The sequence below is a fragment of the Cryptomeria japonica genome, chromosome 4 (assembly GCF_030272615.1).
Source record: "Cryptomeria japonica chromosome 4, Sugi_1.0, whole genome shotgun sequence".
In the NCBI taxonomy this organism is placed as follows: domain Eukaryota; kingdom Viridiplantae; phylum Streptophyta; class Pinopsida; order Cupressales; family Cupressaceae; genus Cryptomeria; species Cryptomeria japonica.
In genome coordinates, this window is record NC_081408.1 from 376,309,996 (window position 1) to 376,327,326 (window position 17,331).

General features: G+C 36.6%; 1 protein-coding gene across 1 annotated transcript in view; it reads right to left on the bottom strand.

Annotated features, from left to right (window-relative positions):
* Window positions 1–14,241, bottom strand: part of LOC131047461 (GDSL esterase/lipase WDL1) — a 31,255-nt gene extending 17,014 nt beyond the window's left edge. Inside the window, exons 1-5 of the mRNA XM_057981361.2 lie at window positions 13,856–14,241; window positions 9,018–9,095; window positions 7,100–7,240; window positions 6,897–6,973; window positions 6,660–6,809 (exon numbers count right to left, since the gene is read on the bottom strand). Of these exons, the coding sequence (XP_057837344.1) occupies window positions 6,660–6,809; window positions 6,897–6,973; window positions 7,100–7,240; window positions 9,018–9,095; window positions 13,856–13,966 (557 nt within the window). The 5' untranslated portion in view covers window positions 13,967–14,241. The remainder of the gene's footprint in view (window positions 1–6,659; window positions 6,810–6,896; window positions 6,974–7,099; window positions 7,241–9,017; window positions 9,096–13,855) is intronic.
* Window positions 14,242–17,331: the final 3,090 nt, after the last annotated feature.

Here is a 17,331-nt window from a genome sequence, read left to right on the forward strand (position 1 = left end):
AAATTCTGAGGAAAGCAAGTAAATTAAAACCATTTGGTATGGTCATTGAGATCAGAAATTAGATTGGCGACAGTAATTTCAAGCTCACCCTACATTTTCATATGAATATTTAATTGTAAATCTCGAGAACTTGTGCCTCTGTGTCTTCCATGCAAGATAAAGAGTGACAAGTGGTACCTTCAGTTGAGGACATAATACTACTTAAAAAAGTTTTAGGAAGAGAGAGTAGGAACATTGGCAGGTAGGTCTGTAAGGACAGCTACTATGCCAGGAAATTTTTCATTCTAAGGGGGATGGCGCAAAAAGTTATACCTTAATGTTTAAAGTAATAAGATTTTCAGAATGAAAAGGCTCCAAAATTTCATAGGTCCAATCTGAAATGGATCAAAAGAAAAAAGTTTAGAAGATACAATGACATTTAACTAAGGCCTGTGAAACAATCAGACACTACAGAGCGTCAAAAGCACATGATCTGAGTCACAAAACAAGATGAAGCATAGACAACTATCTTGACAAAACAGACTGAACTATGCCTATGCAAATCAAAAGATTCTTGAGAATGTCCAGACCCTCAGGAATCAAGGAGGTGGTGCAGAGTAGTAAACATATCATAAAAACATTCGAATTAGAAAGGTTTTATCCATGTCATATTATGACAAAATTCAGCCTCAAGTGATGGGATTGGTCCATGCCACATTCAAATGTGACAGGTAAAAAAGAGATAGGGTTGTGGATGTCAAGTCCATCGCCAATTGATAGAGAAGTCAGAATAGATAGTTATCAGTTATTCAAACACATTGAGTCCACTCATAGGCCTTTGGCACCAAGCTCAACACAGCAGAGATGTTTGGGGTAGGAGCAGGCCCAAGCCCTGAGCAAGATAATGGCACCAAGCAACCTGCAACCACTCGACTACATATTGGCCGGGTGAGAACCACAACCATCCAAAAACACAGGACTAGCTCCAGGATCTCGAAGCTAGGGTTTCTACTACCAAGGCCCTCAAGCTAGATGAGTGCACCACAAAACATGAAGCAGCTTATCAAGATTTGCTAACCAAGAACCAGATCATGAAGGATGCTCTTGATGCACTCAAGGATGAGAGCAAGTTCTTGAGGGAAGGCCAGCTCTCCATAACACTTTGCTAACCCATGGCAAATTGCAAGCATCCCTAAAGCCAAATACCCTTGTTGAGTTGTATGATAAGAAGCAAGATGGCAAATTGCTGGAAAAATTCTTCTGGGACATGGAAGAGTTATTCTCTAATCTACCTGGCTTATCCAATGAGGTGTAGGTCAAAAAGGTTGTCTTGTTCCTCACTCGAAGTGCCAAGCTTTAGTGGAGATCGCGACAAGCTAATAAAAGAGCCAAGTGACTCGTCGACGATATTGACACCCAAGCGGATCTAAGGGATGTCTTGCGCAACCAATTCCGACCTTGCAACTCGGAGTGGGTTGTGCGAGCGCAGTTTGATGAACTCAAGCATACTGGAAAAGTCTGTGACTACGTCAAATCTTTCCAAATGCTTGTGTTGGAAGCTCCGAAGGGAATGACCACTTTCAAGAAGCTCTACTATTTTATGAAAAGTGCAACAATGGGTGCAAGCAGACCTGCCCCAATAGAAAGTACAGACCCTACTTTTTATGAAAAGTGCAACAATGGGCGCAAGCAGACCTTCCCCAATAGAAAGTACAGACCCTACCTCAAGCCATAGCTATGGTTGAGTGCCTCTTGGACTTCCAAGGCGATGTGGCCAAAGGCTATGGAAGAGGAAAATCCGACCCTAGTGAGAAAGAGAGACCTTTCGATCCAAGAACTATGAGCACAAGGGAGTGCCATATCCAATACAAAACAATAGTAACAAGAAGCTAAACGCCGCAGCACAAAAATCAGATCGCCCCACTGCACCAAAGAAAAAGAAGTAAAAGATCTGCTTCATTTGTGGTCACCTTGATCATTGGGCAAAGGAGTGCCCAGAAAGACAAAGGCTCAATGTGGCCTTTGCCCAAGGCAAAACAATGCCCGAAATGGGAGTCCTACAACTCCTCAACCCAGTTTGTGAAGCTCCAAGAGAAAGTGTGGCCCTCCAAGACACTTCGGCTTGTCACAAGCTCTACTATGTGGAGGCCTTCTTTGGCAACAAAGTGATCGAAATGGTGGATTCCAGTGCAACCCACAATTATATTTCAGCAAACAAGGCAAAAGGCCCTAGTCGAAGACATTAAAACTACTACATCTTAGATGCTCCAATCTACCTTCCCCCATTTTATCAAGTGCAAAATCGCATTTGAAACAACCCTTCCATGTCGTTTATAAGCCCCAAATATAGCATCTACAGAGTTTGTAGAAAATATCCAGGAGTTCAGCAATATAGGAGGTCTTGGAAGCCTAATTTTACAGGGTTAATGGCAATAGGAAGTTGTAGGAAAGTTCAGTTGAGTGCATAGTAATACAGATAGTTCCATTGAAATCCATTGGTTCTGTTTTATATTTCTGCTTTGAGTAAAATAAGAAGAGCAGAAGCATTCCTTTCCATGCTGAGATTTTCTCACACTGGGTTTCTCTAAAGTAAAGGTGTGAATGTAATGTTTTCTTGCTGCACCTTTATTATTTCAATTATTTTGTTTTCATTCACATCATTGTTCTAATTTCCTGACAATTGTATTAGCAAGAACTTAGAAGCTTCATGTATGCAACTCTTGAGAGTACAACTTTGAAGTAGTGCACACTTATATTAAATTTGAGTTTTAGTTAGAAAAAATCTGTATTGTGAATTGTCCATTGAAATATCCTAGACAATTGTAGATCACTACCAATCCAAACTATGGAATGCAACCCTGCCTTTTAACACATGTACAAAGCCTCTCATTTGAAAATCATTATTTATATGTTCATTATTTGTGTATATGTGAAAAATTAATTGAATAAACAATCAGATAACTATTCAACAATATACAAGCATATATATAGAGATTACAAGACGATGTTCTAAATTAAGAACAAGTCGCTTAAAGTGAACTACTAAAAAGCTAAACGCTAAATAAAGCTTAAAACCTAATTAACTCAAAAGCTAAATGACCATTAAACAAGGAACTAAATATAGGTGACTAAAATATAATATTCTAATACCCTCCCTTAATGGTCATTCTATCAACTAACTACCCTACAAAAGACACTGCAGGCCTTTTCATCACAAACAAAAAGAACACTCTACTGCGGTGGAGACCCTCCCTGGATCTAAAAAGTGTTAATGACCAAGAATACCAGAATCCATCCAACCTGATGTTGGGTAACCAAATTGAAACCTGAAACCATGATTTTGAGGAAAAATCAGCAAACCCTCCAAAACTGAAGATACAAATCATCATTTTTTGTGGAAAAAATGGTAAAAAAACTTTGAAGCGTTGCGCAGTAAAACCCCCAACATCACGCGGTAAAACAATAGTCATCATGCAGCAAGACTCCAGACATCACATGGCAAAAGAGCAGACATAATGTGGTAAAACAACAAACCTCAAGCAGTGAAATAGCAAACATCATGTGGTAAAACAACACTCCCTGATTTTTGAGGAAAAAATCAAGCAAAATCCTCCCATGATTTTTTGTGGAGAAAAATCAGAAAACCCATCCAATGACAAAATCAAAAAGCATAGAAGGCTGACTCCTCCTCTTCAGAACGCTCTGCAACATGAGCCTGCACTTGCTCCTTAGACACTCCCTGGTTGGACTTCTGATCAGCCAACCTCTTTCTGCAAAACTTCTGGATATGCCCAGATCTACAACAATAGTGACATGTGAATCGTTGTGTGAACCCCTCCTCAGAGTAGCATTGCCCTTTCTGCTGAGTGTACTCACCTTTGCCCTTGTCCTTGGCAGTAAACGCTTGTTCTGCATTGACACTGTTACTACCAAACTACTGCTTCCATCTATCTTGTTGTAGAAGCTTGGTGCAAAGATTAGGAAACTTCAGATCAACACTGGTAAATGAGATATTGAGCGTGTCAATGAAATGCTCATAGGATCTGGGTAGGATCTGGGTAGGCTTTTCAGTGTGATCACTACCATATCTTCTTCCTCCATGGTTCAACCAATAGCTTCCAACTAGTCACAGATCTCCTTGATCTTCGTAAGATGTGCTTAGATAGATATCTTTTCATCCATCATGATAGAAAACATGTTTTTCAGAAAGAAAGTCTGACCCTTGTCAAACGTTTCATGAAGACCCTTCAAAAGATCCCAAATCTCGTTAGTTGTTTTCCCTGAAGCCACCTGAGGGAGTTGATCATCTGTAACTGATAACTTGATAAGCATGACAACCTCTCAATTCTTCGCATCATGTTTGTCTTGATCGTCACCTACTGCTTTAGGACGAGATTCCTTACCCAAAACAATCTAATCAAGGCAACGATACTCAAAAATTGAGAGCATCCTCTGCTTCCAGGTATTATAGTTTTGCCCATTGAAATTCTGATTGCTTTCCAACATGATGTTGGTCAAAGACACCATTCTGGAAAATGAGGTCAACTTTGGTCAACCTTGTGAAGGCACAACAATCGAGGTAGAAGTTGTTGATGATCCAAGCCAGACAAGCAAATCTCAAGGTGCTGAAATGTAAAAAACCAGAATGTTTCTGAAACCCAAAAAAAACTGTTGAACAGTTCGCAGGAAAGCTCTAATTTTCCAATTAAAAATCTGTAAAAGCCCTTTTTCTGAATGGTTGATTTTTTTATTTTTTTTTGAAACCCTAGTCGGATTTAGAACAAGAAAATCCCGCCAAAAATCGTGAAACCCAGAACAATTCTGAATATTAACAGAATACCAGGGCGCAGAGAGCCAAAAATTTGTGATTTACTGAAAATTGCCAAAAAAATACCTTCAAACCTGCAAGAAAATTGCGATCAAAAAATAATACTGCCACTGGAAAAGCCCGAAAACCCAGAAAACTGCAGACGTCGTCACGAAAATCGCATTGAAAAAATCCTGCAAAAAAAGGCAGAAGAAAGGGAGTCAACGCAGGAGAAAATCCCGATGCAATTCGGGCGCCAAACAAGAACATGGAATCGCAAATAAACCAGGAGCCGCCCAAAAATCGCACAGAGCAAGGAGGAACAAAAAACGCCACGAAACCACAGACGCATGAGCTCACAGCCAAAAGACACAATCTGAAGAAAGAGTGCGTCCAACAAAACCCTCAAAATTCTCAGAACAAGAAGACCATCCGCAAAATAGCACCCACAAAATCTGACCAGAAAACACGATGCAGACCCAAACAAACCCTCGGAAAACACCAAATTGTTTAGTCAGAAAACCCATGAAAATCGTGGACAAAAATCTACAGGTCGTGCCAAGAAAGTCGCGGCCACATTCCACGAAAATCTGCAGACCAAAAACCCTAGCACACTGTCGCGAAAATCGCGATTTTTACACTCGCGAAAACCTCTATTAAAAAAAATGCAAACCCTGCAAATAAAAAACTGCGAATTTCTTTCAGAAAAACCCTTAAAAAAAATTCCCTCCAGCAAACCCTAATCGCAAATTAGGAACCCTCGATCAGCAGAAAAAAAAAACTAAGAATTTTTTTATCACTCGGAAAAATTTCTGGAAATAATATCCAGGGAGCACGAGAAATTTTCCAAGGCTCGTCACCCGCTCTGATACCATGAAAAATTAATTGAATAAACAATCAGATAATCTATTCAACAATATACAAGCGTATATATAGAGATTACAAGATGACGTTCTTAATTAAGAACAAATTGTTTAAAGTGAACTACTAAAAAGCTAAACGCTAAATAAAGCTTGAAAGCTAATTAACTCAAAAGCTAAATGACCATTAAACAAGGAACTAAATATTGGTGACTAAAATATAATATTCTAATAATATGTAGATAGATTTGGGGATTTCTTTCAAGCAACTCTTAGCTTGATGAGTAATATTTACGCTTCATGTAAGAAAAATATTTTGAGACCTTCTATTAGGCTTTATATGCACTAGAAAAAAATTCTTTAGAGAAGAATGTTAATTTGGACCCACTCCTTAATAGGAATACTATTGCAAATTATGCCTTTTCATTATTTTTTCTAGCTTGTTATAAAGCTTTTAGATGAATCTTATAGATTTATTAAGTGGTCATGGAGATAATGTCACAGGTATTGAGAAGAGCCATGATTGCATAAAAACCCATGATTGCCAAGATAGGTTGAGGAAGCATATTATCTGTACAAGTGCCTAAAATCAAAAGGAATCATCAGAAAGTTATTCTAGGATAACAAGTATTTATTCCAAAACTTAGCTTTCAAAGAAGGAAATGTGAACCTAACAAAACCTAACATTGGACAAAGATGACAAAAGCAGACAAAGGGTGCTGAGGATAAACTTTTTAAATGACGACTTGAAATATGCCATTTGGCACATTCAACATGACAGAAAATCTCACAGAAAATAGAATACATTAAGTTAAGAAAATATGCTTGACATTGGAAGAAGAGAAATGATGACTACGAGTTTCATATCAGGGTGCTCAGCTACTCCAACTGTATGCAAAATAAATTCCATACAAGTTTCTAGTAGGAAATGTCTACAGTTCATCAATTTCATACAGAAATCTCCTTGAGATAATTGAAAACATAGTTAGAGAGTTAGATTCATGTCAACTCACGTGAAGCAAGCAGTACGCCAATCTGGCCTTATTTGTATGGCTGACCAGAGATCTATAACCTTGATATCCATCTCTTTGCAGACTTGCACACAGGCTTCAGAATACTGATGACACAATTCATTTGTTCGTACTAATGGACAAAAAATGCCACTGTAGAATCCAAAAAGTTAGGCCAAAAGGGTAGATTACTGAATTATGAAATTGTGCTCCATTACACACACACAAGAAGAACAGTACCTTGAAGTACCACTAATCATATCTTCATTAACAGGTGGGCAACTTAAAAAAATCAAGCGTGTCGATTCTGAGAGGTCCTGATTTGTTTACCGCAAAAGTGCAAACTCAAATTAGAATATCATTGTCATCAAAAGATTACAGAAATCATATCTTTGAAACAAAAATGAAGAAATCTGAATACAGAATTCTGACGAAAATTTCACCTGGAGATAGGTTGCCATTCTCTTGATGTTCTCAATGTATTCAGGAAGTGGTACATGAGGACCTAATCCTGAGGGGTGAGGACCCATAGAATCATTTCCACCAAAATATACAATGATTAATGAGGGCTGCTGAATTGCATCCTGTGTAAGCCAATGCAATAAATATATTAAACAGAGAAAATCCATCATTTGTATGAAGTGCAGCTCCAACATCAACTTCCATATCGGACACATGAATAGAATATTAAAACGTTAAAAAGGATATGGCCTTGTCATCTCTAAAGTAAAAAATATATGACGACCTCATCTCTATGGTATTCATATGCTGCAATATAAACAAGCAAGCCATGAAATTGAGATAATGATAACAGTTATCTGAGTAAAAGAAGCAGGTTGAACAGAAAAGACAGAAGAATGTAAACTTCTAAACATAAATATTCAATTTAACTAGGACTTCCTGCACCAAAATCACTGGAAACAGTATCTATTAGAGGATATATGGCATACAATACATAATTACATTAAAAACTGACTAAACATAGCAAAATTGCATACAAGACAAAAATACAATAGATGTGGATCTAAACATAAGCAATCATCTTTGATATAGATGTTGTGGGTACCTGTTTCTAGAGGGATTCCTCTCATATCTTGATGACCCCAAGCAAAAGTATCACTATAGTATGCTGTTACAACATGGCAATAACTTGCTGCTTTTGAGCATCCTACAATTGAGTATTTATATTCAAGGCTTTCCCTGGAGAAAGTTTTCTTGGCTAAATTTGAGGTGCAAGCAATTCAGAAACTAAATCATTAAACAAATACCTGGACATGCGAGAAATACCTTCCAGGGTTCAAATATACCTCAGCTATCATAACTTAGCTAAATGGGCACTCAACATGTAGATCCTCATCAAATTGGAAGAGTCTAAGTACACATGGTGTATGGGCATTTTGTATTGAAGAAATCAATGTCTTAATAAGTTGACTTCAAAGAAAGACTCATATCTATGGTTACGATGAGTTGGTATAAGACTATCATCACTCTCCTTGTGTTCCAACCAAAATAGGTCCACAAATGAGGACTGCAAAAGAGGATAGAGAGTTGTTTTATTTGTCATTTCCGTTGCAAATAATCATGTATAGCAAGCCAAGGTCTTCACAAGATGAGGGAATATCCGCCCAAGTTAGCTTTAGTCTTTTAGATTGTAACACCACAAAGTCAATTAGGCACTCCCATGAATCCAAAAAAATAACCACATCATCTAGTAGTCCTTTTGGCTTAACAATAGATTTGTCAGCCAGTTGAACCATACAGATGGGTCAAAGGCCTTGAAGCTGAAGTTGGCTTGTTTTCCATGACATTTATGTCAGTTCTAAGATCTTGTTGGTTTTCAAAGAGCAAAACACTAATAATATTGTTTGTTGTTATAAGATTTCCATATCCCATATTATTGGAAACATCTATAACAAAATTATTAGCTTGTACAGCAAGGAGTCAGCTTGCATGGCAAGGCAAAATATCATAGTTGAATGTCTGTCATGTGAAGCAAAACAGACTGTCATAGCTAAATATCTGTCTTGTGTAGAAAAATAAATGGTTTTCAACATTTAGAAGCACACAAAAGCAACTGTACAAAACAACTTAAACAAACCAGGTCCAATATCATACAGTTAATCTATTTTAACTTTTTCTACTTCAAAAAGCAATCAATTCATCTACAATAAATGATTGAAATCACTTCATAGGTATAAAGCTGGGAATGAGTTTAACAGGAGGGTTTGCATGAAAAAAAAACATGATCCAAGGATATAAATCAAGGCCAAAAATAAAGCCTACTGTTATTTTGGTTTTTGAGATGTTGAGGACCTTCAAAATGGCTAGGAGATATAGAATACAGTTCTTATGAATTTATACCTTTGGAAATACTTGATTTATAACTTGTAGTGCCCGCCGAGAGTTCCATCCAGAGTATCCTCGAACCAGAATATCTGCCTATGACATGATGAACAAACACCTTAGTAAACTCAAAAGGATTTTTAGCCTACTAAAAATTTTGAGAGATTTTTAAATCTTCTTATATTTGACAAGAACAGGTACTAATTAAACTGCTACCTAAATCACAAGCAACAATATGTACACCAAATGAAAGGCATATGCACATTATACTTCATCATTTTCAATCGGACGGGCATGACCATTTTTTTCCAGCCTAAACTACCATATTTAAGCTACAATTGTTTCATCTACATCTTCCACGATCCTGTCTGAGCAGAATTGTTCATGTAAAAGGGGAAAAGGAACTACCTTGGAGCATACATTCTCCTTTACCAAAGATAGTCACGGCCCTTCATATATTACTATAGATGTACCTAATTGTCACCATGTTTCACTAACCAAAAAAAATCTGCTTACTTAACAGAAGGTAAATATAATTTTGACATTCTGACAGACATATGTTTCTTGATATAGGGATTGTGGCAAATCCCCATAAACTAAACTAATTAAGGTAAGAATGACATGATTTATTGACTACAAAATTGATTAAGAACAAAGTTTCATTTGGGTACCAACAGAAATGAAGTTTAAACCTATTGAGAAGATATTCCTTATTGCCTTGCCTTGTTAAGGAAATAATAAAGATGTTTTGCTTGGTCTTATAATGAGTTGAAAATCTATAGAGGGGACTTGTTCCAACATATGATTTCGTTGCAGCCTACTGCAAAGCCTTTCAGCCAAAAGCAATGACCTGTTAACCCTACCCTTACCCCTCAAATGCAAAAGGAGGTCATAAAATTGAGAGATGGGACCATTATTAAACCAATCAAGCATCCATAATAAGTCTCTAACTTGGTCCCTCAGAAGAAAATGGAAATATTCGATTATGTGTAGATTTTAGAACTCTAAATATCCCATCACTCAAAAATAACTATCCATTGCCCAATATGGAAAACCTTTTACAAAAGGTGAACGGATTTGAGTTAATCTCCATGATGGATGGTTTCTCAAGATATAATCAAGTGGTCATCAAAGAATCAGAACAACACATAATAGCTTTTACTATGTCGTCAGGAACAAGTAAGTGAAAATGCCATTTGGATTGACAAACGTTGGGGAACTTTTCAGAGAACTATGGTGGATGTTGGGGATTGACGAATGTTTGGGGCACTTTTCAAAAAACTGTAAGTGTTTCTTTTGTTGGACTGACTAATGAAATCGTTGTTGTCTACCAAGATGACCTCACAGCTTTTACAAAAGACAGGAATGATAACTACAACCATCTTAAGATCATCTTCAAATAGGTGTTCAGAATATGGAATTTCCCTCAATCCTTTAAAAAAACTATATTTGGGGTAGATTAAGGGAATTTGCTTGAGCACATTGCATCTCAAAAGGCAGTCAAGATAGACCCTAAAAGAGCAAAAGCTATAGATGTTTTCCTTCAGCCCAAAGCTATGAAAGGAATCCAAATATTCTTCAGCCAAATCAACTTTATCCGAAGATTTATGTCTGATTTTTCTAAGAAAAAAAAAAGGCTATTTCCAGGATGCTGAAAAAGGGATGAGTTACATAGTGGTAAGGAGAATTTACAAAATATTTCTCAGGAATTAAGGAGGCACTTAAGCAAGCACCTATATTGGCTAACCCAGACTATTTTAAGCCTTATTAAAGTAATATTGTTAATATTTAGTGTATAATGGTCATTTATGTATTTTAGTGAGTTTTAGTAACTCTTTATTCTTGTTTTCATTCGCAATCGTTTCTGGTTTAGAAACATTGTTTGTAATTGCATATTTAAGGAGCTTTCATCTCCTTTGCAATTTATTCAACCAATTACCATTTCACGGTATTAGAGCTAATTAATTTTTTTAACAAGAAAATTCATGAGTAGCCAAAATTCATGAGTAGCCTGAATGTCATTTTTAGAAGTTTTTGTTCGATTTTTTAAAGTAAAAATCTAAGGATCTTTTTGCTTTGAAATCACACTCTTGAGTTTTTCATCATGTGGGATTCTTCTGCGTAATCGCAACCCCGTTTGAGGTGGAAAATCATGAGCTTCTGAAGATAAAAATCGCGGGTTATTTTTTTGCAGGTTGTTTGCATGTTTGTGGGTTTTTTCCCCCATTTTTTGCACAATTTTTTAAAGAAAATGCGATCATTTCACAATTTTTCTCTGCGACAGAACATTTTTTTTGTAGATCAAGGGTTTTTGGACATTGACTTCACATTTTTCTCCACGATCTAAGGTTTCTCTTACAACGCAGACAAGGTATTTGCAGCTGAGACAAATTGCGGTTTCCTTTTTCTACAACGTGAAAAGGGTTTCCAGATGTGGCAACAAACATTTTCAGAAAAAAAAAATCTGATAAAAATCATGGGCTTTTTTGCGACGGCTCGAGAGTTTCAATTTTTCAGGAATTGTTTTAAAATTGTTGGTTCTGATTTTTGACCAAATTTTTAATGAAATCAAGAGTATTAATTTTCTAAGCAAAGCCTAGGGATTTGTGACAAGTGATCACTGAAGGGTTTGACTAATTTTGACCCAAAAAATCTCTTTTTTTTGAAAAATCAAAAGTTCATTGTTGTAGTTGCTTTTGACCTCGTTTTTCATGTCATTGGAAAACAAGAGGGATAAATTCTTTGACCAACATCATGTTGGAAGCGAATCAGCAATTTAACGGCAGGATCTACAACACCTAGAAATAGCAAATGCTCACCATTTTCGAGTACCAATGCCTTGACCAAATTGTCCTTGGTGCATACACTCGTCCAACTGTTGCACATAAAGACCACGGCAAATTGATACTGTAGAGTCTCAAGAGCATGCAATGGCTGCGAAGAGTTCATCCTTCAATACTCTTTGGCATCACCAGTATAAGCATCTCAACCTATCATAGCTCTCTCAGTTGGCTTGGGAGAATCTGGCATACACCTAAGATTTTGTAGCAGACACACAATGTGAGCGGAGCTTGCTAAGCAGGGAAACAGCATTGAACTCCATTCTCAGATGGACAAGCTTGGGGAGCATTCAAGGTCATGCAATTGGTTCAGGGATACGTTTGTGGAACAATGAATACTGCATCGATCACTGATGCCAAGTATTTTCTCTTGTTTGTTGATGATTTCAATAGAAAAATGTGGGTGTTATTCCTAAAGCCAAAACCAGATGTGTTTAATGAATTCCAGAAGTTTAAAGCATTAGTTGAAAAAGAGTCACGATGTTAGATCATAACTCTTAGGTCATATATTGGGGGTGAATTTTGTTCCAACAAATTCACCAACCTCTATGCTAAACATGGTATTAAGCGTCAACTTACCACACCATATACCACTCAACAAAATGTTGTTGTTGAGTGGAGGAACCAACCATTATGAAGATGGCCCGTTGTATGTTGGAGAACAAAAATGTTCCTAAAAATTTTGGGTTGAGGCTGTGTATAGTGCAGTATACCTTCTTGACCAGTCTCCCACACAAGCCATCAAGAAGATGACCCCAAAGGAAGGTTGGTCTAGGAGGAAACCGAAAATAGAGTTTTTGGTTCGACAACATATGTTTGGATTTCAGATGCCAAGAGAAGCAAACTGGATCCCAATAGTCAGAAGTTGATGCATGGAGGCTATAGTGACAATCATAAAACCTATCGACTGATTGGTACACTGATAGTCTGATTGTCTCACTTTCAGCAGAGACGTTGTTTTTTATGAAGAAGGTGGGCCCCTTCAACTCTCTTCTCCCATCACGAGTCCTGAAAATCAGCCTATGCAGACTAAAGATTTGGGTATTAGGCTTCCAATAGCTCCACCTGAAGGGAGGGATTCTGATGATTCTAAACTTGTGAAATCTCCTAGGCACTATCCTATACCAGCAGACTTCCCTCAGGACAACCTGGTTCAGCATGGAATGGACTTGGGCATCTATTTTTACACTGGGATAGTCCTCAATTCAAATGAATAGAAAAAAAAAAAGCACCTACAGAGTTAAAATGATTTTTTTTCTATAAAATAGGAGCCCTTCATAAGTATCTGCAAGTTTAAGTTTACATTGGGAAAGGGGGCCAGAAGCTTCCCCTACCACCTCAGGGGCTTTTACATGCTTGCATAACAATTTTACATAAGCTTCCATTCGCATGTATTTTCATCATAGAATCCTCACGAAATAATTTAAAAATCCAAAGAAAATCTTCATTTCAATCCTGTAGCCGCATTTTTCCAATTCAATAAAATTGTCCTCGAAGTAAAAATAAGAACCCAAGCCCCTTCCATGGGACCACGTCCTTAGACCAAAACAATTCTGAGAATAGTTTTACTGAACTTTTCAGCGTGAAAATGCAATTTTGGATAATATTCTTAATATAGAATCGACAACGATGTATACTTTTCCGGAAAGGTTTCTATCCTGATTCAGAAATGAGTTGGAAACAAGCTAGCTGGGATCATTAGGTATTCTATATGGCTGTCATATGAACCAAAATGTAAGCGTTTATTTAGGTAACAAAGCGCATGTCAACCTTGGCCCTTGAGGACTGCACAGTGGAGTTTACTGCTGTTCAAAGAATGTACATCCATTTCAATTCCATTCGGTTTCAAAAGAAAATAACAACAATCATGATTAAGTGTCTGCAGGTAAGTAGTGGAAAGAATCGACACAAGCACAACGGAACATATACAATTGGAATTCAAAGGTAATCCTACCAATGCCCTTCCTTGAAAAGATAGCATCTACTAGTGTAACGTTAAGTGAAGTGGAGTGGTACCTTGCGTGAGTAGATATCAGCAAGAGCAGCTCCCCAGCCCTCATTGGCAAAGCTAAACTGGACAATGGACGATCCGAACAGAACAAAAAGAGGCCTCGCCGGACCAACCATCCTTCCAAGTTACGCCCTCTTCCATTGTTCCCCTCGGCTAATAAAGTTGCATTTGCAATTAATGACCCACCAAATCAAGCTTGACAGCGGTGCTTGAAACCCAAGGGCGAAAGGAGGAGGTAGATGCAGCTGCATTTAAGGTTTTTGACATTGTCAGTGTCATGTAGAGTCTGCGAATTGTCGTTGTGATTTATGGTCTACTACATTATTACTGTTCCCGGCTATCTAGATTTTGGTTTTCGAAAAGCATTTCAAACCAACCCTGAAAAAGCAATTCAAACCCTTTCGGCTAATTAATTAGCAGGCCCGTCCTCTCGATATCAATCCTTTTATTTCCTATAAAGATTCCCTTTAATGGTTTTGTTGTATTTTATTTTTTTATAATGGTGAAATTTGAATGGAGCTCTTAGTTTGATTCATGGTAATAAAGATTAGCATAGGGGGAGAATCAAATAGTTGAGTGCAAAGAAACAATAGTCAGAAAAAAAAAATCTGATTATTTATTATTATTCGGCAATCGATGATGTTTTCATTAATTCTTCTTAAAAATCGGGAAAATCGTTAATTTTTTTTTGGTCAATTTTTAACGATTTTTTTTTTGTTTTAATCGAAAAAAATGCGATTAATTGCGTTGTGCAAAAGCCCGCGAAAAAAATAAACATCGTGAAAACCCTACAATGTCTCAAAAAAATGATAAATAGTTGTCAGCTTACTCACTCAGCTTGAATTCGTGCGACAAAGGCGAAGTTGAAGTCGAAGGGAAGCGAATAAGTGGTGTTTTTTGGTTACGCGACAGAGGGCATTACTGGCGACTTCATTTTCTGAGGTATTTTTTCGGATATTTTATGGTTTTTGCGATAGTTTTTTTTCGATAAAGAAATACTAAATCATGATTATTTTCAGAATATACAGTTTATTTTTTGTATTTTCTTAAAATAATCATGATTTAGTACTTTGTGTATTTTTTGTATGAGTTAGTATTTCTGATATTAGTATTTAAATAAACTGTATATTAGTATTTTTCTGATATTTAGTGTATATTTATGATTTAGTATTTTTTGTATGAGTTAGTATGAAATAACACCTCAGAAAATACACTATATATACACTAAATTTATAGTGTATTTTTGTATATATATTATATACTAATCAGAAATACAGTTTTGTTTTTTTTATTAGTATATATACAGAAATTTACACTAAAATCATGCTAATATATATTATGTTAAATATACTGTAATTATATTATGCTAAGTATATTTCTTATTTCTTATTAGTTCATGCTAAATGATTAGTATATATTTCTGAGTATATTTCTGATTATTCTACTAATCATTTAGCATCATTCTCTATATATACTATCATGATTATTCTACTGTATATATGCTAATTAACATGATTTAGTATGAAATAGTATATAATAATCAGAAATGCAGTATTATATTGTTATTTAGCATCATTTAGTAGTAAACACGTGATTTAGTATATTATTATTATGTAAATGAAGCTTATTGTATACATAGCAACATAAGGGATAGTAAACATAGCAACATGTCGTTTTACTACCATGAATACACATAACATCATACAGTTTTAATAAATGATAGTAAAACATGAATTCTGTAAGCTTAATAAATGATAGTAAAACTGTAGTTACTATACTTTTGAAATCAAGGAACAATTAGGATTCATAATACATTTGACAGTTACATTTGACAGGAACAATTAGTATTCATAATACATTTGATAGTTCTACAAATACAAGTGAAATTTCTATTCTGCTAGGTTTCTACCATATATTCAGTTGTTGTAAACTTGATATTCAATTACATTAGCACTTCCAATTTCCCATGTCAATGAAATTCAAATGCAGTTATTGTACACAAGCCCAACCCTAGATCCCTCAAAAGTTAAAGACAGTGTAATGTTATTGCAGATTTGATTATCAATCACAATGCCACGTAAAAAAGACTTTGTGTGGACACACTGCACAACAGTTCCAGGTAGCACGAAAGTCAAGTTTGATTGGTGTCTAGAGGACATCAATTGTGGAATTTTCTCGTTTCAAATGGCATTTGTCAAAAGAACGAGAAATAACACCGAGATATGCAAAATATGCCCTGTAGATGTCTCGTATTAGGCAAAGCAATCTCTTGAAGGGATTGCTGAGAGTAAGCCCAAAAAGGCAAGAATTGGGGTTGAACTAGGGTCTAGTTCTTCAAATCCTACGATGAACCATTTGGGCGAGGATGGTGAAGATTGGGATTTCAGGGAATTTGGGTTGACACATAATTCTATAGCATGTGCACCAAACACGGGTGGAGGAAACATTAATACTTTCTTCCAACCTCGTACTACACCAAGATCACAAACCACTTTGGAGAGTACAAGATGGAGGAAAACTGACATTGAACATGCAAAGAAGGTAATTGTTAATTATTAGTACTCCTCTCACACAACATTCCATGCTTCCAGAAATCCATATTGGCAACCCATGGTAGATACTATTGCAGTTGTAGGTCTTGGGTTTCAAGCCCCATCTTATGAGTCATTGAGGGTTGGTATGCTAAAAGATGTAGTAGAGGATGATCAAGATGTTGTTAAAGAGAATCGGTTACAGTGGACTATTACTGGTTGTAGCATCATGTCAGATGGTTGGACAGATAGAAGGAACCGAACTCTCATTAACTTCCTTGTCTCTTGTGAGATTGGCACAATTTTTTTGAAATCTGTGGATGTAGTTAATATAATGAAATTCACAAATGCGTTGTTTGAGATGTATGACGTGGTAGTTAGGGATGTAGGGCCACAAAATGAGGTTCAATTTATCACAGACAATGTTGTTGCTTGTGTTGCTGCAAGGAGACTTCTGACAAATAAATATCCTTCTATGTTTTTTACGCCATGTGCAGCACATTGCCTTGACCTAACCCTAGAGGACATTGAAAAAATTGAATGGGTTAAGTATGCATTTCAGAAGGCTCACAAGGTTACCAAATTTCTTTATAATCACACAAGGATTTTGGCTATAATGCACTCTTTCATAGGAGGCGAGGAGCTAGTTCGACCAGGGGTGACAAGATTTGCAACATATTTCCTTGCATTACAGAAACTATGTGAACAAAAAGGTAATTTGAGGTGAATGTTTGTTTCAGCTAAGTGGATGGAGTCTAGATTCACAACTCAAGCAAATGGCATAGCAGTGGTAGAGTACAGAGCCTTTAGTAAAAGTCTTGAGACTAGTGGATGGGGAAAAACCCTCCATGGGATATGTGTATGAGGTCATGGATAGGGCCAAGGAGGTGATAAGGAGTAAGCTAGGAAATAACAGAGATAGGTATATGTCGTTGTGGGACATAATTGAT